At 39.9% G+C, this 22,591-nt stretch overlaps 1 protein-coding gene across 3 annotated transcripts in view; it reads right to left on the bottom strand.

The window, feature by feature from the left end:
- Nucleotides 1–22,591, bottom strand: part of col16a1 (collagen, type XVI, alpha 1) — a 77,904-nt gene that overhangs the window by 14,037 nt on the left and 41,276 nt on the right. For 2 of the 3 annotated variants that reach the window (XM_028963550.1, XM_028963549.1), the window contains 22 exons: nucleotides 21,572–21,682; nucleotides 20,544–20,570; nucleotides 18,425–18,460; nucleotides 18,257–18,343; nucleotides 17,895–17,939; nucleotides 17,243–17,293; nucleotides 17,034–17,171; nucleotides 16,910–16,945; nucleotides 16,018–16,125; nucleotides 14,582–14,704; nucleotides 14,162–14,215; nucleotides 13,636–13,677; nucleotides 13,428–13,463; nucleotides 13,280–13,333; nucleotides 13,129–13,197; nucleotides 12,964–13,017; nucleotides 11,878–11,904; nucleotides 9,274–9,327; nucleotides 8,980–9,024; nucleotides 8,697–8,768; nucleotides 7,623–7,676; nucleotides 1,777–1,821 (listed from right to left, as the gene is read on the bottom strand). In XM_028963550.1, the coding sequence (XP_028819383.1) occupies nucleotides 1,777–1,821; nucleotides 7,623–7,676; nucleotides 8,697–8,768; nucleotides 8,980–9,024; nucleotides 9,274–9,327; nucleotides 11,878–11,904; nucleotides 12,964–13,017; nucleotides 13,129–13,197; nucleotides 13,280–13,333; nucleotides 13,428–13,463; nucleotides 13,636–13,677; nucleotides 14,162–14,215; nucleotides 14,582–14,704; nucleotides 16,018–16,125; nucleotides 16,910–16,945; nucleotides 17,034–17,171; nucleotides 17,243–17,293; nucleotides 17,895–17,939; nucleotides 18,257–18,343; nucleotides 18,425–18,460; nucleotides 20,544–20,570; nucleotides 21,572–21,682 (1,368 nt within the window). The remainder of the gene's footprint in view (nucleotides 1–1,776; nucleotides 1,822–7,622; nucleotides 7,677–8,696; nucleotides 8,769–8,979; nucleotides 9,025–9,273; nucleotides 9,328–11,877; nucleotides 11,905–12,963; nucleotides 13,018–13,128; nucleotides 13,198–13,279; nucleotides 13,334–13,427; nucleotides 13,464–13,635; nucleotides 13,678–14,161; nucleotides 14,216–14,581; nucleotides 14,705–16,017; nucleotides 16,126–16,909; nucleotides 16,946–17,033; nucleotides 17,172–17,242; nucleotides 17,294–17,894; nucleotides 17,940–18,256; nucleotides 18,344–18,424; nucleotides 18,461–20,543; nucleotides 20,571–21,571; nucleotides 21,683–22,591) is intronic. The other variant, XM_028963552.1, reaches the window with a different exon arrangement.

Raw genomic sequence — 22,591 nt, 5'->3', positions numbered from 1 at the left:
GAGTGCTAATCAGAATACAGTTACTTTGTTGAAATAAATGGATTACACGGCAGTCTGATCCGAGCCCCCACCCGCTGCCACCAGGACGACCATCTGCCCGTTCCAGAGTAAGCACAAGTGTGCATAATAGTGCGCGTAATATTGCGCGTAATACTGCGTGTAATAGTGCCAAAAGTTTCCGCAAAATGTTCCATTCTCTGCAAGTACAGTATGAGTGCGAGGAATAATTAATTCATGCTTTTTTATAATGGAGAGTTTCGTGGAGAGACGTGGAGAGTTTCACTCTTATTTGCTTTGTGCTGTAAAATGTGTCCAAGAGGCTCATCTCCTCAACACAGAACCTTCTAATGATACCAGCACCACTGGACATGCCTCAGTGGGAAATGAGCCAGAAGATGATGACGACAACTTCTTCAGTTTTCAGAGTCCACAGGTGACCTGTTCTACAGCGGAGGATGAGGAACAGAGGTGTCTTCAAGATTCAGATAAGACATTGGCCTCATTAAAGGCATATCCAGTGATCAGAGCCCTCCTCTTAAAATACAAGTGCTCCTGTCGAACATCTCTTTAGCCACGGAAGACTTGTGTCACCGTTACCGCATGACAGACAAACACTTTGAACTGGTGCTCTTGCTGCGCTACAACCGCCTTTACTGGACTGTGGTTGCTGAAAATATTGTTCACTGATAAGGCTTGTAACCTCATTCTTTTCTAAACTTAGTGTTTGATTTTTGCAAGCATTAGAAAAGCAGCACCTCATATGTTTATGACAATTGTCAGCCAATTATTGGATTTTTTGGGGGGATTTAAGTTTTTCAACCAAACAGTTCAGCACTGACACCTTAGATTGTTCTTGTTGCCTTTGTTAAATGGCCATGAAGTAGTGTTGCTGGGTTGCATTAAAACATATATTTTCTTGTGTTTAAAATTATATCTGGTGGCAAGGTTTAAAGTGCTTTTTGTCATTGTCACATCAAGTTTGAATATCTGATTTGTATTGAAGGATCTTTAAAATTTAGAAATTTTGAGAATAATTTTTTGTCCTAATCAGGAAGAGGGTAATTGGAAATCAGATTTTTTTTTAATTGTGCAAGGCTACTTTTTATTTTAACTAAGTGATGGAATATGTTGGTGACCATAACAGTAAATACTTTTCAATGGCATATTTTATGTTTGTCTAATACTCTTCCACTTTTCAGCTTTATAAATAAAGAAATAGTTAATGAAAAACAGGGCTGATTGCTACATTCATGTAGTTGTAAAAAGCATGACAATATGTTAAGTAATCCAAAGTATTCGGAATACGTTATTCACATGAGTAATTTAACAGAAAACGTTCTGTTGTATTCTGTAATCTGTAGTGGAATACAATTTAAAAGTAACCTTCCCATCACTGGTTAGTAACCTTTTGTTACTGTGATTCCAGCTCTGGGTCCTCAGGTGATTTTATATAAAGCTGAAATGTATTATACCAGTCAGGTAGCTCCATCTAGTATTGTCTCCTCATATGAAAATAAACCTTCTGCAGCTTGAAAAACTATTCATGTTTAACTGACTAATAATAAAATTGCCTAGTAGGAGGTGTATGGATGTGATGAGAGAGGTTGCTTTTGAAAGAGGAAGATGCAGAAGACAAGGGGAAATGAAGACAGTTGATTTGCTGTGGTGACAGCAGATGAGAGCAGCCAAAAATAAAAATAGAAGACTGATCTCAAACCTTTACAGAACCCACCCTGCACACTCATTACACAGGAATATAAATTCACTGAAACTTACCTTTGTGCCTAAGGAAGTGGAGTCTTTTGGTAGAGGAACAGGAGGCTGGGAAGGAATGATAAGAGACGTATATTAGTGACTACCAGACAAAGGAAAAAACACAGGCAGTTAAAGTACACTGTTAGACAGGTAGACATTCTGGCCTGATAGTCAGCACTACTGCAAAAAGTTGACAGTCTTGCCACAAGCCATCGCTTTTAATTAGGAATAAAGCAACATAACATAATGTTATTCAAGTATAGGGCACCTGAAATTCCCGTGACATTAATCAAATGGATAAAAACCAATAACACATTTTCAACATATAACAAAGAATAAAAAGATGGCCGGTGAGGTCGGCTGCCGTCGCGACTGCTCCGACCAATTTTAGTTTGTTTTTTAACCCTTCTTTCAACAACCCTAAAAGCATTTCACTGCACATCATACCGTGTATGACTGTGTATGTGACAAATAAAATTTGAATTTGAATATACATTGCAAGAATGAATTACAATTAAATTTAAATTAAAATAAGGTTTTGCCAAGCATGGAAATGGATCTGAAATATTTAGAGGGATTTAATTCATAATAGATAAAACATTGAAATAATGAACAAATTAAAGCAAAAAAAAAAACACAACACAACACCGCTGCATGACAGCAATGACAGAGACAGGAGGAGTTTTTCCACTCCTCGACCAGGCCATACCTCACCATCCATACAAGATCTGGACAATTCAGTATTTTGTGGATCCGATTTCACTAATTGCATTATGATTATCAACGCACAGTGTCACTTTAAGTTGCCATAAATGTTACTGTTTATTCAAGCATATGATGCTTATATACACTGCTCCAAAAATACACAATATACACTGCTCCAAAAATAAAGGGGACAGTTACTAACTCAGTCACAATTCTGTGAAATGAAACTGTCCACTTAGGCAGCTACACTGATTGACAATCAATTTCACATGCTGCTGTGCAAATAGAATAGACAACAGGTGGAAATTATAGGCAATTAGCAAGACGTCCCCAATAAAGGCGTGGTCCTGCAGGTGGTGATCACAGACCACTTCTCAGTTCCTATGATAAAACATTCTATGATGTTTTGGTCTCTTTTAAATGCTGGCGGTGCTTTCCCTCTAGTTGGTAGCATGATACGGAGTCTACAACCCTCACAAGAGGCTCAGGTTGTGCAGCTCATCCAAGATGGCACATCAATGCAAGCTGTGGCAAGAAGGTTTGTTATGTCTGTCAGCGTAGTGGCCAGAGCATGAAGGCGCTGCCAGGAGACAGGCCAATACATCAGGAGATGTACAGGAGGCCGTAGGAGGGCAACATCTCAGCAACAGGAACGCTACCTCCACCTTTGTTCATGAAGGAACAGGAGTCAGCACATTCAACTATGTAAAGAACAAAGTATTTAATAAGAATATTTTATTCATTCACACTCCGATCATATTTTTTGTGTTCCCTTTTTTGAGCACTGTGTTTGTTGAGTATATTTCTAGATATATATATTTTAGCATTATGTATTTTTATTACACACCGTAGCTTGAGACATATTTTAAAAGTAATTTTGGCATAAGAGCATAGGTTACATGCAAAAGGGGCTTTTGGCTTTCACTACCCCCGCAGGACACCTATACACTGTGAAAATAATTTATTACATTTTTGACTGGCCACATGCCCTTAAATTAGATTTGAATTAGATTTAAACAGAATATTATTTACCTGGACTCAACTACCTCTACCTCACGTAGACTCTTCACTGGTGTCCCTCAAGGCTCAGTGCTAGGTCCTCTCCTTTTCTCCCAAGATCACTTGGTGAGGTCATTTCCTCACATGGATTATCGCACCACTGCTATGCCGACAACAAACTCATCTTCTCTTTTACTCCCTCTGATCTACATGCTGCTTCCAAAATCTCTGCATGTCTAACCGACATCTCATCTTAGATGGCAGCCCATCACCTCCAACTCAATCCCACCAAAACTGAACCAGAATTGATCTCTTCATCGATGGTAACATGGAAGCATGGTGTAAGTTGCTCTGAATAAGGGCGTCTGCCAAATGCCTTAAATGTAAATGTACATCAACTCTACGTCTAGTCTGCTTGTTTGAGGTTAAACTAATTAATTTCAATAAACCTCTACTGACCACAGAGGAATAACCAATCAGTCTCTAGCCCTGCACTGATTCCCTCCTATAACAGCAATGTCCTTTTTGCAGGTAAGATTGGACACAGTATCCAAGGTGTGGTCCTAAAAGGGAATTATAATCTTAGCATTACATCACTTGAATTAGACTACACACACCTGAAGATCCAGAAGAGCCCAGCATCCTATTGGAAAACTTCTGTCTCATAAATTATGTCAATGAATACCTAACAAAACTATATCTGAAATCAAAAATGAAAATAGCATAAATGGCACCGGTAATGCAAATTTTTTATCAGTCACTATATATTTCTTTTCCTTACTCTCAAGAAATTGACGCTCAAATATCGTTTAAATATCATGGATAGGTATACTGTTCTCGTCCCCGGAAGCTGCTGTAAGAACAAATGATAACATATCAGTGTGGTAGTAGCCTAGTGGGTAACACACTCGCCTATGAACCAGAAGACCCGGGTTCGAATCCCACTTACTACCATTGTGTCCCTGAGCAAGACACTTAACCCTAAATTGCTCCAGGGAGACTGTCCCTGTAACTACTGATTGTAAGTCGCTCTGGATAAGGGCGTCTGATAAATGCTGTAAATGTAAATGTAAATATCACATTTGTTCGAGTTATGATGTGGAAAAGAACAGGGCTGCCCTTTATCCCCTCTCCTCTTTGCGTTAACAATAGAGTCACTTGCCATTGCTGTAAGAACATCTAACAATATAAATGGTATTTGTCGAGGATCTTTGGAACATAAAATATTGCTTTATGCAGATGACACACTGCTATATATTTCTGACCCAGCCATAAGCCTCCCACCTCTGCTTGATTTACTCAGTGGAATTGGGAAATTTCACTGCCAATTTTTTTTTCTTGCCAAAAATGTTATACTTATTTCAGTCTCTCCCAATCACTCACTAACTCTTTTTTAAATTAAGCAATCAAATCTCAATATTCATTTGGAACAAGAAACAGCCCCGGATAACTGGGTAAATATCACAGAAACCCCGTAAAAAGTGGGGGGAATGGCTCTTCACTTTTTATATTACTACTGGTCAGTCAATATGAAAGCAATCTTATATAGGATTAGTAATGATATTGATATTCCTAGCTGGGTAAAAACAGAAAGAGCATCCATCCACTCTGCTCCAATTGTGCTACTATGTGCCAAACTAACGCTTTCTCAATCTATATCTACTGTTACATCCAAAAATCTTGCAATACACACTATAACATTTTAGAATCAGCATTTAAACACAATTTGGCCATTGACAATCTCATGCTTTCTACATCAGTAAGAAAAAAACTTTACATTTCCCCCTTCAATGATGGATGAAGATATTGATGTATGGTCTAAATGTGGCATTCACTCACTATGGGACATTTATATTGAAGATCTTGATTGCATCTTTGCAGCTTGCAGCTACTGGGAGCCAGTGGAGGGAGTGTGTGGGGTGGTGTGGGAGAATGTGGGAAGGTTGAAAACCAGTTGTGCTGCTGCAGAAATGTTTTAATTGTGTGATCCTAGATCACATTTTTACAGATATTTACAGATGAGGAGCTATGTAGCCTCCAACATTCTCACCCTTAATCAATACCATCAATCGAGATTACTTAAAGGCCTTGAGATGTAAATGGGAAGGCCGAATAATTCTGTGTAAATGGAAAGATTCTGCACCTCCATTGTTTGGACACTGGATAAAGGACATAATGTACAATGTGAGAAAATGTGAAAACTCTTTTTAACTTTTGTCAAAAATATGGAAGCTGGTAGATTCAGTTAATTGCTACTTGTATTGGGAAGCCTCTATATGTGACACTATATACCTGTAAGTCAGTCTTATCTGGACTTTTGAAATTCTATTTCTTTAGGGAATTTGGCTTTTGAATTTGTTCTCATTTGAAATTTTAAATGATTACAAAATATATATATAATATAAAAATGTAAAATCATTCATTTGAACTGCCACAGTGCTGTATTTCATCACAGTATCTACATCAAAGTTCATTTGTAAATGCAATAGAATACAGGAAATGCTGGAAACAGTACAGCTTCCATTGTCCACAAGGACTTCATTCTGAACTAATGAAGAAAAAACAATGAATGACAGTGGAACAGAGAGAAAGGGGTGAGACCAAAAGTTTCACGAGTATTTCTTACACAAAAAACTATGAAACTAGCAGACTCTGCAAAGATTATTTCATGGCAGCACTATCAGTGCATTCATATTCTAATCTCGCTCTCTGGTGGGATTAATAAAGAAAATAAAGATGTTTTGATGCAAATTTCTAGGGATTATTAAAAGACACACACAAAAAACCCACAGGGAATCTTAGAAAGCCTCCCAAACACAGTTACCACCAAATCATGAGTCTGCCTGGAGACATTCCAATCATTCTCCTCCTCCTGTGTGGTCTACTCCAAAAAAGGCTCCTTTACTCCCTAACAATACCACCCTGCAGCAACAGAAGTTACAATACTAACTGTAGTAGTACTAGTAGCAGTGTAGAATCAAACTATTATAAAAATTCAGATTATTTATGGCAGTTTTAGTACTTTTAGATAAATGAAGTAAAACGTCTTATTATTTTTAGACTGAGGCAAGTGAAGGCTAGATAAATTGACATCTAAAACATACAGGAACAACTTTCTGGGATGGTGGAGGGGTTGGTGGTCTGTGTCTGCTGTGAAGAACTAGCAGTGATGAACTTCTGAGACAGAGGGAGTAAATGAGATGACAAGCAAGACAAAGTTTGGGACAACTTTCCATAATGGGTTAAGCAGTGGTGGGCTGGTTTCCTGCCAAAAGTGTGAAAAATGTGAAAATGGCAGGAGAAAAGTGAACAGCTGGAACGCACGACTATTTAAAGCGGCGGCGCCATCCCATCAGCGCTTAGTCATTGAATGCCATGCACTCGACTGCTCGGCTCCCCTTCGCATCAAATGAGCCTGATTGTTGTCTTCTTGTTGTCTCGCTTCCTCATCCCTTTTTTCTCATTTTGAGCCTCCGCATCCGTGGAAGTTCGCTTGTATACAGACGGTGAATCACCCTTCCCATTTGTGTTGCTCCGAATTTGGGTTATTTGTCTCCTCCAACATCTGCTCTTTCCTTCTGTCCCGTATCAGCCCGTGACATGAACAAGCCCTTACTGGATATAATCATCTTCTTGAATACCATAAACAACAATGTGAGTTTTAAGTGAAATTCCTAGTAATTTCTTTTCTTGTGAGATATCGTTCCAGCACTATAGGAGTAACAACATTATCAGATTATCTTGATCTGATTAGATGCCCCCAATGTACAAAGAGTATTAGGAGTGTTCAGAATGCATAGAAGCAGAGCAGGAAGGGAGGAGACAAGACCTCACTCTATTTTGCGCATGTGTTATATCCATTGTGAGGTCAATCAATCCTATGGACTTTATCTTCTGTGTGTCGGAAAAAAAAAGGACTGTGTGGGCAGTTCATTCGTTCTTCTCAAGATCCCTGGAAATCAGTTCTATCTCAGATGTAGAGTTTAAGCTAACATGTTCCTGTGTAAAACCCCAAAGAAGCATGCCAACATTTTGCCAACCATTGATGATATTAACATCCCTGAAATGTAGTGCTCAAAATACACTAACGCAGACTCCCACATAATCCCCTTTCAGACCCCAAATGACAGAAACCCTGCTCCTTCCTCTCTCTGGTTACTTACAACATTTCCCAGCAGACCCGGTTGCCCAGGCTGACCATCGTTGCCAGGGATACCCTGTAAGAAGGAACTGAGGTTGAACTGTTTTTCCCTGCAGGCCAAAAAGCAGGACTCTTCCTCCGCCAGCAGGGGGCACTTTTTTATTTTCTTTCAACAGTTACACAGTTCCAGGTTAAAGGCCAGGTATTACTCACTGTGAATGACAATTCACTGCTTATTCATGTGCATTAATGTAGCGTCGGAACAAATTTTTATTTATTGTAAAAATGATAAAATCATGTATAACATGAATGTCCCAGCATTTGTATGGTCACTGAGTGAAAATAAATATAAGAAGGTCTCACAAAAAAAGTCCATTCAGGTTTGCTTGTATTTAAATCTTTCGATTCATGTCAGATTGGTGCATGTAGATTTTAGAAGATTCAGGGCGATCTACTACGCACATGAATGCAGCATTATAATGTTCACAGTCAGTCAATGTTGATGCTACTAACAATGATGTCTGGAAAAGCAGTGAGCTTCACCTGGCTTTTAAAAAAAGGAAACCCCCAGTGTGTTAACATGTTTTAGTACGTGAAATATAGCATCATTATTACTCTTAAGCTCAATAATAATATGTTAACTTTTTCTCTGTGATTCATTGCATTTCACCCTTCTTTATTTTAGTCATACCACACCCAGATCTTTACTGCCCTGAGAGCTCCTCATAAGCATTAGTGCACCTTTAAAGCAGCATTACATTTTAAATCTACTCTAATTTATGGATTAAACAAGCACTGCATTATATATAAGATCACTTTTAAAATGGATTGTTTTCTAATATTCTGTATTTTTCATTATGACTATTTCATTTGCTTAATTTATTTAAAATATTTAGAATTATTTAATGAAAAATGTTACTTATCTACATAATATTCTGCTTTAAGATTAGCTTCAGCACCCAGAGCAGCCCATGCAAACTGGCAGCACACAGCAACATCCTCAAGACAGGAAAATGAAGGGACAGCAGGGGATGGGGGTGTGGCTGGACATGCAGACAGGTGTGCAGCTGCCTGCCTGACGCTGTCAAAAACTTACCTGAGGACCTGGGATTCCGGTGAAGCCCTGGGGTCCTGGAGGCCCAGGTGGCCCTGGGGGACCTGGGGGTCCCTGAAACAAATTTCAGTGTGAGGATACAGGATAAGAAATGATAAGCTTAGTGGAAAGGTCATTTTAGTATGAGTATTTTAAAATGTATAACAGCGCATTAACTTTGCTAATGCTAATTTCTATTGAGCTGAAACACATACACACACACACACACACACACACACACACACACATGCTTAAAAGAACACTGTTTTGTGTTGTCTTTCCAGACCTGAGGACCAGGCTGCCACATGGAAGGAGATGCTCCTGGAGCACCCTGCAGGGCAGAGGGAATCCAGATTAGAGAAGCACATGCTGTTTGCTTGTAGTTTAAATGCAGTGTGGAAGTGTGTCAGTGTGTGTAGTGAATTCATGGCTTAGGTGGGAGCAATAATGAAAATAAATTAAAACCTAGCTACTAGAGTTAAAAATATTTGGTTCTGTATAATATTTGCCAATGTTTAGGGGTCGGATATAAGCTAGAAAATATCTTGTTTGCATGTGTATGTGTGTTGTAACCACTCACGGGTCCACCAGCTCCAGTCATCACTGGTACACAATTACATTCTCCTTGTTCACCCTGCCATACAAGATACATGTGATCAACCATCAACTCCACAATTACAGACCTGCCGATAGACAGATCCCACATATAAATTTTTTCCCCATGTGTAAAAATCATGTAAAAATAACAATCTCTGATTGACTAGATGCCACACAATAAATAGCCAAACACCACTGAAGCCTCACTGTCACACACATTCAAGACAAGAGGAGACGAAGGAGGCACAGCCCGCTTCACTCAGTAAGTCAAAAATGATCGTCCTTCACTATCCAGGCAAAGCGGAAGGATGAATCTCCCCTTGATGGACATCAAGGGTCCACTTCACCGTCCTCGAGCTCCTGGAGCCTGAGGATAGCTCTCCTGCATCTGATGCACCATCCGTCCAACGTAAAATAAGGGTCTCCCTGGTACAGGGCAGCTTCCTCTTCAGAGAATAGTTAGATAAAGATAAACTTGCATCTTTCTTATATGATTTATGTAAGGAAAACTATAACCAACCAAATAAAATGATTTATATTAAGAATTGGGGTTCAAATGAACCAGAACTGTTTACTTCATTGCTGGTAACATGAAAGCACGTTGTAAGTCGCTTTGTATAAGGGCGTCTGTTAATTGCCTCAAATATAAATGTAAATGCAACTTCAGTATAGGATAAGACATCTTCTCTAAGGCCTTACAGATAAAGGGCCATGGAGGAGAGCAGAGTGGACCTGTCATCCTGGAGTCTAGTGAAGGCAGAGCAAGAGAGACCTTCAGAGTTCAGAGTTACAATCAGTAGAAAGTGGGGTTTGGACCTGAGAATGTGTGGAATCGGGTTCACAGGCGAGTGTCTCACCCACTAGGTCTCAGCCCATGAATGGATCCAAATAGAAGACAGGAAACTGAATCTCAGAAGTGATTGATTCTCAGCCCAACATACATTTCAGAGACAAAAAAGGCCAAAGTCTAATGAAGGTTGAAGTGATTGTCATTGTGAAACACTACAGCACAGCAAACAATGCACACAGATAAATGTGTCCTCTGTATGTAACCGTGAGCAGTGTCACCTTTTTCAAGGGGATCTCACTGGCACCTTGGCAGTTCGGGATTCGAACCAGCAACCTTCCGATTACGGGTACGCTTCCTAACACGCCAGGTTCATGGGGTTTTTCAGATCTAAGACCATCAGACAACATTTCCTGGGCAACCCAGCTGGGGGTGGCCAGAGCCTGACTTTTATTTGAGCAGCACTACGCCACGGTTACACCGTCCTGAACCGCAGCCACCTTGAGGCCTCATTGGTGCTTCTGGTGGCTTCTGTCTCTGGCCTCCCTCTGATCCCAAGGAGCCTGAGTGGCCAGTGCAGAGATTTCCCAGGAAACCCCTGCAGCCCACCTCAAAAGGCTCACATTCTCCCTTCAGGCCTCAACTATCTCCACCATCTGGCCTTAAAACCAGGCTGGCAGTCCGCTTGAGGCTTCTCCCCTGCCTTGATGAAGATGATGTTTGCTCTGATGGATTCCTCTGTAAAAACTGTGGTGCTTACATCTGTTTTGCATCCATTGTCCTCCAAAGCTACACTGACTAAGGACAAAAAACTGCTGTACATTACACCGGGATCTATAGATCGGATCTATAACAGAGAGCCATTAAGAAAGAACAGACTTCTGAGTCTAGCATCCTTTATATATACTTATTTATATTTGAGCATAAGACGCCCTTATTTATAGCGCCAGTAGTGACAGAGACAGTCCCGCTGGAGACACTCAGGGTTAAGTGTCTTGCTGAGGGACACAATGGTAGTAAGTGGGATTTGAACGTGGGACTCCTAGGTGTGGGACTCAAGTGTGTTACCCTCTAGGCTACTAGGCTACTGCCACCCTGTCTCATGATCCTTGGGTGTCTTCTGAAAAGCCTCAGCCGTTTTAGCCGTGGGAAGTACCATATTAATTGAATGCAGCAACCTGCTTCTGCTTAAATTTTACTCAAACTTAATTTTCACTACTTCAATTTTATAAAACATGTTACCAAATCTTATTTGCTTAGCATTGTCCATTTTCTTGTTAACACCATTTAAGCTGTAACGTTTTAGTTTTAAGAATGAATCATAATAAATTAATTACTAAATATGTGATTAATTCCATTTTTAAAACAAATATGACAGCCCTGATTAACTCTGATTAAATTGAATAAAATGGGATTTTAATAAAATAGTTTCTCCTTGCATGTATCATACTGTCACTATATTATAACCTACATTATTAACTACAACGGATATTATTTGGTATTATTTTGACTATGACAAAATATTGATTACAGAATCACCTCAGGTGTGGTACTGACCAGGATTTTGTTCTACGGGATTTATCATTTAAAGAGTGAAGAACGGTGTATGAAAATCGCTGTCTATTGGTACTCTGTACATTTCCATGAACCTCCTCTTAAGGTGATGTATCTATCTGCACTGCACATACGAATATTGCCATAATGTGACGACGGGAAGCACCTCCATCTAACGCTCTGACAGCAGTGAACGAGCAGGTAGCTTACATGTATAAAAATGAGTCTGTGCTCAACTAAACTTACCTTGTCACCTTTAGATCCACGGGTCCCCTGCAAGAAAAGACATACAAACCATAATAAATACTTAACCAACAAACAGGCTACCATAGGTATGAGAGACAGGCTGGTGAGAGTAGAAGATGAGTAGAAGAGTCCACACCAGAAAGCACTACCCAAAATTACCCAGTAACAAAGCTGCATTTCCCACCGGCCACTATCATGCAGGCTTCTAATGAGGATAAACCCAGAACAACGCTTGAGCAGCACAGAGGTGAAATACACACAGGCTTCTAATGAGGAACAATGCACGAGCAGCACAGAGGTGAAATGCACACAGGTTTCTAATGAGGAACAACGCACGAGCAGCACAGAGGTGAAATGCTCACAGGCTTCTAATGAGGATAAACCCAGAACAACACACAAGCAGCACAGAGGAAAAATGCACACAGGTTTCTAATGAGGATAAACCCAGAACAACGCACAAGCAGCACAGAGGTGAAATGCACACAGGTTTCTAATGAGGATAAACCCAGAACAACGCACGAGCAGCACAGAGGTGAAATGCACACAGGTTTCTAATGAGGAACAACGCATGAGCAGCACAGAGGTGAAATGCACACAGGTTTCTAATGAGGATAAACCCAGAACAACGCACAAGCAGCACAGAGGTGAAATGCACACAGGTTTCTAATGAGGAACAACGTACGAGCAGCACAGACGTGATATGCACACAGGCTTCTAATGAGGATAAACCCAGAACAACACACAAGCAGCACAGAGGAAAAATGCACACAGGTTTCTAATGAGGATAAACCCAGAACAACGCATGAGCAGCACAGACGTGAAATGCACACAGGCTTCTAATGAGGATAAACCCAGAACAACGCATGAGCAGCACAGAGGTGAAATGCACACAGGTTTCTAATGAGGATAAACCCAGAACAACGCATGAGCAGCACAGACGTGAAATGCACACAGGTTTCTAATGAGGATAAACCCAGAACAACGCATGAGCAGCACAGACGTGAAATGCACACAGGCTTCTAATGAGGAACAACGCACAAGCAGCACAGACGTGAAATGCATGCAGGCTGAGGGGTTCTCACTCACACGACTGCCATCTTCCCCTGGGATGCCTGGAGAACCGGGAGGTCCAACTCTCCCCTGAAACACAGAGAAGGTAAATCACACTCTCACATATATGCATGCATATTTACACACACACACACACACACACACACACACACACACACACACACACATCACAAGCATTACCGGGGGACCCATTGCACCAATGCCTTCTGGCCCTTGGGGTCCAACTGGCCCCACATCTCCTTTCATGCCCTGCAGAAGGAGTCCAAAATAATCACAGGCAGGTTAAGGATAGACATAGGGTTGAGTGAAGAATATTAGGACCCCAACCCACCTTCTCTCCCTGAGGTCCTATCGGACCAGCAGCGCCGCTGCTACCTGGAGGACCCTATTCAATGTAGCACCAGTGCATGTCAGATAATGTCAGGAACTGTCAATAACTATTTCCAATTAGCCCAACTGCAGAAGAGAGTGGAACTCACTGCAATTCCTGGGAAACCTCGTGGCCCTTCTATTCCCTGCAATAGATCAAATTAGCAGCTGAAAAGACTAGAAGGTGTGGAAGAGACAAAGACAGATGACTTGTAATGTCTTGAGAACAGAGCTCATGATTACAGTGTTTGGTTTTGGTGAATACTAGCTGGAAAAATGTGAATGTCATGTGAAATCTGACAGTTCATCTCTCCATACCTGAGAGCCAGGAAGGCCAACACCCACAGGTCCTGGGTCACCCTGCAGGTGGCAGCACAAGCGTTCAAAAGGAAATAACTTACAACTCTTTTTACACTTCTAGGTTTCAACAGAAATGGCCATAACAGAAAAAGACATTTAAAATGTAAATGCTCTGGAGTGTCCTGCTTTCCTTGAATGAGAATTATTCTCAAGCCTTCATGTCAGATCATATTTCCCATGTCAAATAGATAGTTCATTAGATGTATGGACCAGGTGTTGACTTTTGCAGTCATGCAGTTCATTTTTTTGTCCTGTCTAGAATGGAGAAAGTTCTAGTCAGTGGACAGTGGTCCTGCAAAATCTGTTGTGCTGTCCCATGTTTTTGCATTCTTTAGACACATATGAAATTGGAAAAGCAAAGTCAGTCATCCAGTCATGAACTTCACTGGATTGAACTGCAGATTTATGGCATACACACACACACACACACACACACACACACACACACACACACACACACACACACACACACAGAATCTCTTACCTGCTTCCCTTTGGGCCCTTGGGGGCCCTGAATGCCAGGAAGTCCTGGCTTACCCTGAACCAGAAATTAAGAAAGTTAAATAAGCTGATGAGTAATTTTCACAGCTACAGAGTCTTCAATAGTGAACATAGAGTATGTTTTGTGTGAAGTATACAAGGTGTATGAACAGAGCTAATGTTTGGGATGGAGGGACATGAGCGCCAAAATCAAATAGATACATCAATAATTAAATAATAAAATGTGTTTTAATTCCAAATGGGGAATTAAAACATCACTAATTCAATATACTAATTATAATTAATTAATTAAAACATGTCAAACTGAAATATATCGTATATATTTTTTTCATTATTTTATGCACACAATTCTCTTACACTTATTTTCAAAAGTATTTAAACGACTTTTTAATTACACACTCACATTTTTTCCCAGTGTGCCCATTCCAGGGGCTCCTGGGTCACCTTTCTCCCCCTTGAACCCTGGAAAACCCACAACATTCGAAGCCTCTCCAGTTTGGGGTGCACAACTGTCACAAGCATCTCCCTAAAACAAAATGACCCAATTTGAAATATAAGAATTCAAAAACATTAAGTTTGGAGATTTTTAATTTACATTTACAGCATTACAAAGAGGGACACCTGGAGACACTCAGGGTTAAGAGTCTTGCTCAGGGACATAATGGTAGTAAATGGGGTTTCAACCTTGTACTTTGTGGTCTTCGGTTTTAATAGGAGCATGTCTAGTTCATTACAAAATACTATGACCCTGAATATCACCAGCTGAGACCAGCTTTGACCAGTAGTTGGCAATGCAACACTAGATACACTATGTCTGCCGTGTTCCTGCATCATACATGTACAGTTTGAGGTCTCTACACCATCTTTTGTTAGGAACACTACATTCGATCTTGTTTGGTAATAAAAACATGATTTTGATTCACATCTTTCCTTGGGACAACACTGAATATAAGACTCTTTGATACAATGTAAAGCAGTCATCGCCCAGCTTGTATATCAATGTAAATTTGATGTATCCTCATAATAACTAAACACACAGAATATCATGTCTAAACCATTGGCAACAAAAGTGAGAACACCCATAAGTAAAAATGTCCAAATTGTGTTGTGTGGAAATCTCATGACCCTGACATTTCCCGGTACAGTGGTCCCATGTGCTCCCAAATGAAGTTTCATGTTTGCCCTGTCTATTCTCCTTGACTGTTTCCACTGGTGACAGTATATCAGTATAAATGTGTCCTAGTTTAAATATTAAACTAATGAAAATGGTGTTTCTTATACACTATTAGTAATATCAAAGGGAACTTTTACTTATTTAATTAAAATTCAGAGCAAATAGGAAAACAACTCATGTAAATAAGAATATCCCTAACTTATTGTGAGTAGTATATTGACTGAGTTAAATAGAATTGTAAAAAGAGATTAAAATACAATTTTCATTGACAAAAATTAGGCTAAAATAAATCAGCAGATCAAAACCAGACTAAAATAGTCATGGATAATTCTGACTAAAACAAGACTAAAATTCCCAGACTTTTAGTTGACTGAAGCCTGACTAGACTAAAACGAGTCTGGACATGACTAAGACTAATAAAAACTAGAACGACAGCTTGGCGCAAAGACTAAATCTGTCAAAAACAACTATACGCCTGAGTGGGGCCTGTCCAGTTTAACTGTTGAATGGTCTTGGTTTCAGGCTGCTGGCAATCTTTTTACATCTTTCTGTAGTCCGAAGCATATGCATGCGAACAATAGTTAAACTGACAGCAATTAACCAACAGAATGTAAGGATAACGAATGTAGGGATAAACTGTGGTGTAGGAAAAAATGTCTAAATACCTTTTCTCCCTTCAATCCAGGCAGTCCATTCTGTCCTGGCTCGCCATCTAGTCCTGGAGCTCCTGGTGTTCCAGACAAACCTGAGTCCCCCTGCAGGCCCTGTTCCCCCTGTGGATGAACATTTACCGTAAAACCCAGATAACTCAATTAAAGGGCTATACTTCTCAATGTTTGTGTGTGCCGATATTGACAATTCATCTTTTTTTTATGGTGCATCGATTAATCTAATGATTCATGTTATCTTAACATGCCAATAAATGTTCATAGCTCTTAAACTCAAAATTACAAAACGAAATTCAAGTAATAGTAAAATATGTGCTAAAAATTTTGTATTCTATAAAAAATAAAAAGGTCCCCCAGAATACTTTCTCAGAGCAATTACCAATGTTAACCTGGGGGTTTCAATAGTGTTTCGATAGTGTCAACTGATCTGAACAACTGACAGAGTAGGTGATTTTACTACTGGTGGCCATCACGGAAAGATGATCTAGGCAAAAAAGTACATTTTGTCAATATTTTTGGTGAATATTATGTAGGTAATGATAAATAGTCATATATTACTAAGAAAACCAACAGTAGCCGATAACATCAGCTGGGTTTTCATTAGTGTATTGATTTCCCTTACTCGTACTCTTCACTTACGGGGCAGTGGTGGCCTAGCGGTGAGGACAGCATACATTCTTCCATTGTTCAGTGCTAATGCTCCTGTGCCCATTTAAATAGCCTTCAAGAACTGACTGTTCTCTTGCTGCTTAATGTTTCCACCCATTAACTGAAGCCTTTGTAACTATTCCATTCAAACAACAAATGCTGTAATTATAATTATAGTGTGTGGTGTGTGCGTGCCTTCGTGATTTGTAAGTATTTTGTATGTCCGTAAGGTGAAACTTACCTTTTCTCCTTTGGAACCTGAGAGTCCAGAGGGACCCTGAGGAGACAGGTTTTTCTTATTTATATTTCCATTTAATGCAGTTTATACTATGCATTGATTCCAAAAGACACTTATTTTTTCCTACCTGTTTTCCCTCCACTCCCTCCCCTGGAGGCCCTGGAGGCCCTGGAGGTCCTTCAGGTCCTCTTTCTCCAGGCAGCCTGATTATGGACTGGCTGCCTACTTCAGAGGGCTGAGATGAGCACACTCCACAGGGTTCACCCTGGGAGATGGAACTTAGACTGGGATACATAATGTTATAGAAAAAAAAATCTATTGCACAAATTCTCTTACCTTTTCACCCTTCAAACCATCCGTGCCAATGCCAGGTATACCAGGCTCTCCCTGTAATGCACCAAAAGTCTCAAACATATATCAATATAATGCATTACATGTATCTATAACTGTACAGACACCGCAAGTCTTCATCACTTTGTCATTATTTATTAATAAACTGCTGAATCTAATTTCTAGATTCTATTGTAAGATCAATAAGTGAAGAACCAAGAACCACTGGAGAAATTACCTTGGGATCCTCCAGGAACATCAAATTCTAGACACCCAAATCTGGTAAAACTCACTTTAAGTCTGCATGCAAAAATGTATTTATTCCTTTTTTTTGTTTTTTGTTTTTTCCGGAAGGTTCTGTGGACCCCTGCTATGTTCTCTGAAACCAGTTGAAAGTTTTCATGTGATTGGGATCATTGTCTTGCTAAAATGTCTACCCTCATTTTATCTGGTAGACTGCAGTAGTTTCAAGAATGTAGGGAACCACCTAGAAAATCAGCAAAACTAGCACAAAACATTTAACTGTTAATGAGTTATTGTACAGAGAACCATTTAATTGTTAATTTTTTTTTCAGATAAGGGGATTCAAATGCAGATATGGATAATGAATATTTAAGATTTCATCAAATGATAGTCTAGAATATCTTGAGGCTTGTACCTTCTCTCCTTTCAGTCTTGACATGCCGTTATTTCCTGACAATCCCTGTGATGAAAGAAGGAGTGGATCTAAAATGAATTCATGTGAAATAAAATATTGCAGCAAAAAAAGTAATAAACATTTTAAATTATATCATTTTATGAGCAAATGTTAGAACTAAAACAATGAATGTGAGTGGTAATGTTCAAATCTGTGTCCTTTTATTTTTTCTTTTAATTGAAAAATTCAATTAACTGCTGCACTGATAATCATTCCCCTTACAATAGTGCTCTAATCGTGAAATTAGATGCACACTTTTAATTATTATGGATTATCAAAGAAAGATGCAATTCATAGGTGAAAATGAAGAGTCCATTGCTTACTGGTCCATCACTCTGTCCAGGTAAAGTTTCTTTCAACATGAGATGTGCAGGACCCGGAATGGATGGACAGGCAGCACATGGCTCACCCTATCAACAACAAACAACCTCATGAAACTTTACAATACTAAGACAGATGTGTGTATGAGAGTTTTTCTTTTCTGACATCACCTTTTCTCCTTTCAGCCCAGCTTGCCCCGACTCTCCCTGTGAAGGACGGGAGATGCAGTCATTTTATTGGCAATCACCCAGGTTTAGTGGGTGTACTGATGCTCTCTATTGGTATGGAAATATGTCTATATCCATATGCCTGTTTGTGTGTATATGCATATGGAAAGTATTAAGAAATTATTTTATGTACAAAGTACAATGGATACCCTTAATGCTTAAAACGTGAGCAGAAGAACTGTCCACCAATGCAGGAGATACAGGTTATGATAGGTAGTTGTTTCCTCATTAATAACAGTTCTTGAACACCAAGAACATTTACTGATAGAAACTGCTCATTGGATTGCAAGGTAGGCAAATCCAATGAAGGCAGAGGGACAGTTTCTGTAGTATTCTGTAATGAAGTGTTTCACAACCTGGTGCCTGGTGGGTGCCAGAGATCGCAGGGGAAGGGGAGCAGAATTGTATCTGTGCTGAGATTACCAAAATTATATCTGTAAACATAATATGTATAAAATCCCAATAACACATCCAATAGGATAACTCCTGAATGCTAGATAGACTCGATCTGTAAATCCTGTCAATCCTGAAAACCTTCGTATTTCTATCAGTTTAGTCAAGGTCGGGTCGGGTTGGTCATCAAACACAAACCTCCGGTCTACAGTACCTATCCTTTCCGTATCATTCACTGCTTGGAAGTTTGTTTCTGTGATTGGTAAAAGAGTTTCGCATGTTTTTATAAGTTCAATTTTTCTGAAAAAAAAAAGTTGGTGGCCTAGCGGGTAAGGAAGTAAACCCATAATTAGAAGGTTGCCGGTTCAAATCCTGAACCGGCGAGATGCCACTGAGGCCGCCTTTCATGGCTGCCCACTGCTCACTAAGGGTGAAGGTTACATACAGAGGACACATTTCGTTGTGTCACTGTGTGCTGTGCTGCAGTGTTTCATAATGACAATCATTTCACTTTAATAAAATGCTCATTTAATTTGCAATTCTTGGTCACCGTTGTCTGGCGACTCAATTATCATGAGAGAGATGCTAAAAATGGATGCAAGCAGCTGTCGATTCTATTTTTTTTTAATCCTGTGCATTCCCTTTCCCTCTTAGTCTGGCGCTCATAGCACTTGCAGAGAAAGCCAAGCTTTTAAAAAGCTACACATTGCAGGGTAATGGCTGTATAGAAATGGTGCAGCAAAACACTGACCATGTGGCTGTTATTTATCTAAATGCACCACACAGCAGAACAGCTCAGGTCAGGTCATACCTAACTTTTTAGGGACATTCACTGCTCTTCTGGGGCACTGTTGGCCTAGCGGTTAAGTAAGTGGCCCCGTAATCAGGACACATTTTGTTGTGTGCTCCGTGTGCTGTGCTGCAGTGTATCACAATGACAATTCACTTCACTATAGACTCTATTTAGAATAAGAACAAAAATCTACATGATGTTTATTATTTTGCAAATTTTATTTTAATGTGTGTATGCACGAAGTAATTTGGGTTGGGTGGTCCTGGTTTGTCTTAGAAAAGGTTGGGAACTGAACCATGTCTGACCATCAGTTGGGAAACCTTCCTGTATCCTTGCGTGTCTGAACAAGCTTGAAACATATAGACAAATAAAGTCAAAACAGAACTGTGTGATCACAATGTGAAAAAAAGAAAAAGCCCTATATAGAATAGAAGGTGGTGGCATGAAAGGCCAGTCCTCTGCAAGATCCAGTGAACCCCACATAATTTCTTTGTTTGAGCATAAATATGTCCTGAGAACTCAATTGAACAAATGAGACAAAAATATTATACATATTTATATAAAATGTAGTATACTTAAATAATTATAAATAAATATCTCTATGTAGCAAACGTATGTAAAGCCTTTACTTTCATGTAAAGTCCTTCCACAACATTTAAAGGTCAGGGCTTTGACTTGGCAATTCAAAACTGTTTGCAATCTCACTTAAAGCAATAATTTATATGAGTTTTGTTGAAAGGAACTTTTCACTGATTGCTTACTGACCTATTTATGTAAAAAAAAAAACTACATAAAAAAGTGGACTTTCGAGTAGACAATCACAGTGGAGGGCCCAATTTCTATATAAGTACATGTATATGTGTGTGTGTCTCATACCTTCTCTCCTTTCTTTCCATCTGCTCCCTGCAGAAGACAGTAAGACAGTAAGAGAATCTCATATCCAATTACCATTACTGTGCACTCATTATAGCAAACCAATTTAAGTGGAACAGATTAATGTAAAACAGCTCTGTCAACTTTTTTTTTCTGCCAGAATCATCTGCACTAAAAACAAACCAAGCTACATCTACTCACACGACAGCAGGAAACGGCAAGACTTATCACATTAGCCTTGTGTGTTGGAGGCAGGCCTCAAGCTAGGAATGTTATTTAAGCCTTTGTGTACCTAGACGTTGATGCTTTGTATTTTGTGGAGACATTTCCCCAAAGTCCGTGTAAAATAAAATATCCTTTACTAATAGGTTGATTTCATGTGACATTTCATGCCAAGGAGCAAAATTCAGGTAGATTCAGCTGCTCTAATCATTCTAACAGAGAAAATGAGAAGTGGTTATACCTTGCAATGTAAATTTCAAAAATGACTCTGTTGTGGGGCGAAATCGTTTTTACAAGGTTGGTTGGTTTGGATTTCTATTCTACAAATGCGGTGTGACAAGTTCCCACCGAGAGCTCGCCCGCCAAAAGAAATAAATCATTTTTATGTCAACTCAGTAAGCCATGTAAGGCAGTGACATGGAGGAGCAATGATTTCTAAACTGTGGTACACAAGACACATTTGGTGAACAATAAATAATTGGTTTAAAGTGTAATGGCTGCTAGTACAGATGCTGGTGAAGGACAATACTTATTGTAATTACGGATTGTAAGTAAGGGTGTCTGACAAATGCCATATGTACAGAAGAGCACGGCTAGGGGAGATTTGGATATCAGCAAGTTAGGTCAAAAACCAACATTTTTTTTAATCAATCACCTGTATTGCTATCTAGACACTGGATCTAAATCTATGTGCTTGGTTTTATACACATGTGACCATGGACGTGACTGGAACACATTAATCTAATGACTTGTCTCAATAGTTTTGGCAAAATAATGTACATGGAAAGTTGGATCTGGTCAACACTCACTGGAGAGCCTTGCTCTCCTGTCCCTGGAGATCCCGGTTCCCCCTTTGGGCCCATCTGTGTCACCATGTTGTTCAAGCCGGTCCCCATGGAGCAGCCCTCACATGGTTCCCCCTAAGAGAAAGAATAACACTATTAATACAATCCACTTACTATCGACTTGATTCCCCTTTTTATTCACCAAAACTGCCTTAAGCTGTTGAGGCATGAATGCCTCAGAAAGAATGATCAGGAAACTGGATTGGGTCAGCATGGATCCCAAAACTGTTCTGTGACAAAAAAATATCTATTTGTAGTCACTGATGTGTTTGTTTGAGTAATTTTAACCACTGGGTTATCATGTGGGTTTTTAACACACTCGTAAATGAGGGGAGTGAACATTAAAACATTATCACTCCTATGCTGATGACACCCAGCTCTATCTGTCATTCCCACCAGAAGATGCTACTATAGCAACAAAAATTTCGGCCTGCCTCTCAGACATATCGGCATGGATGTCTGAGCGACACCTCCAACTCAACCTATCCAAAACCGAGATTCTGATCTTTCCGGGCAACAATTCTCCTCAGCAAAACCTTTCAATTCAAATTGGATCGCTATTGTTAACACCCACGGCATCTGCAAAAAGCCTTGGGGTTTGAATAGATAACAAACTGAGTTTGAACCATCATGTTGCTGCGATCTCCAGATCCTGCAGGTTCACTCTCTACAACATTCGCAAGATTCGGCCTTTTCTCTCACAACAGGCTACGCAGCTCCTCGTCCAGGCAATGGTCATCTCCAAACTCGACTACTGTAACTCTCTCCTGGCTGGAACCTCTGCAGTCACCATAAAACCACTCCAGATGGTCCAAAATATGGCAGCCCGCCTCATCTTCAATCAGCCAAAATACACCCATGTTACACCTCTCCTTACCTCCCTCCACTGGCTCCCGGTAGCTGCTCGCATTGAGTTCAAATCCTTGATGCTTGCCTACAGGGCTGTAAATGGAACTGCGCCCTCCTACATCAACACACTACTAC

This window comes from Denticeps clupeoides, chromosome 20 (genome assembly GCF_900700375.1).
Source record: "Denticeps clupeoides chromosome 20, fDenClu1.1, whole genome shotgun sequence".
In the NCBI taxonomy this organism is placed as follows: Eukaryota; Metazoa; Chordata; class Actinopteri; order Clupeiformes; family Denticipitidae; genus Denticeps; species Denticeps clupeoides.
This window is presented reverse-complemented; position numbering and strand designations above follow the sequence as displayed.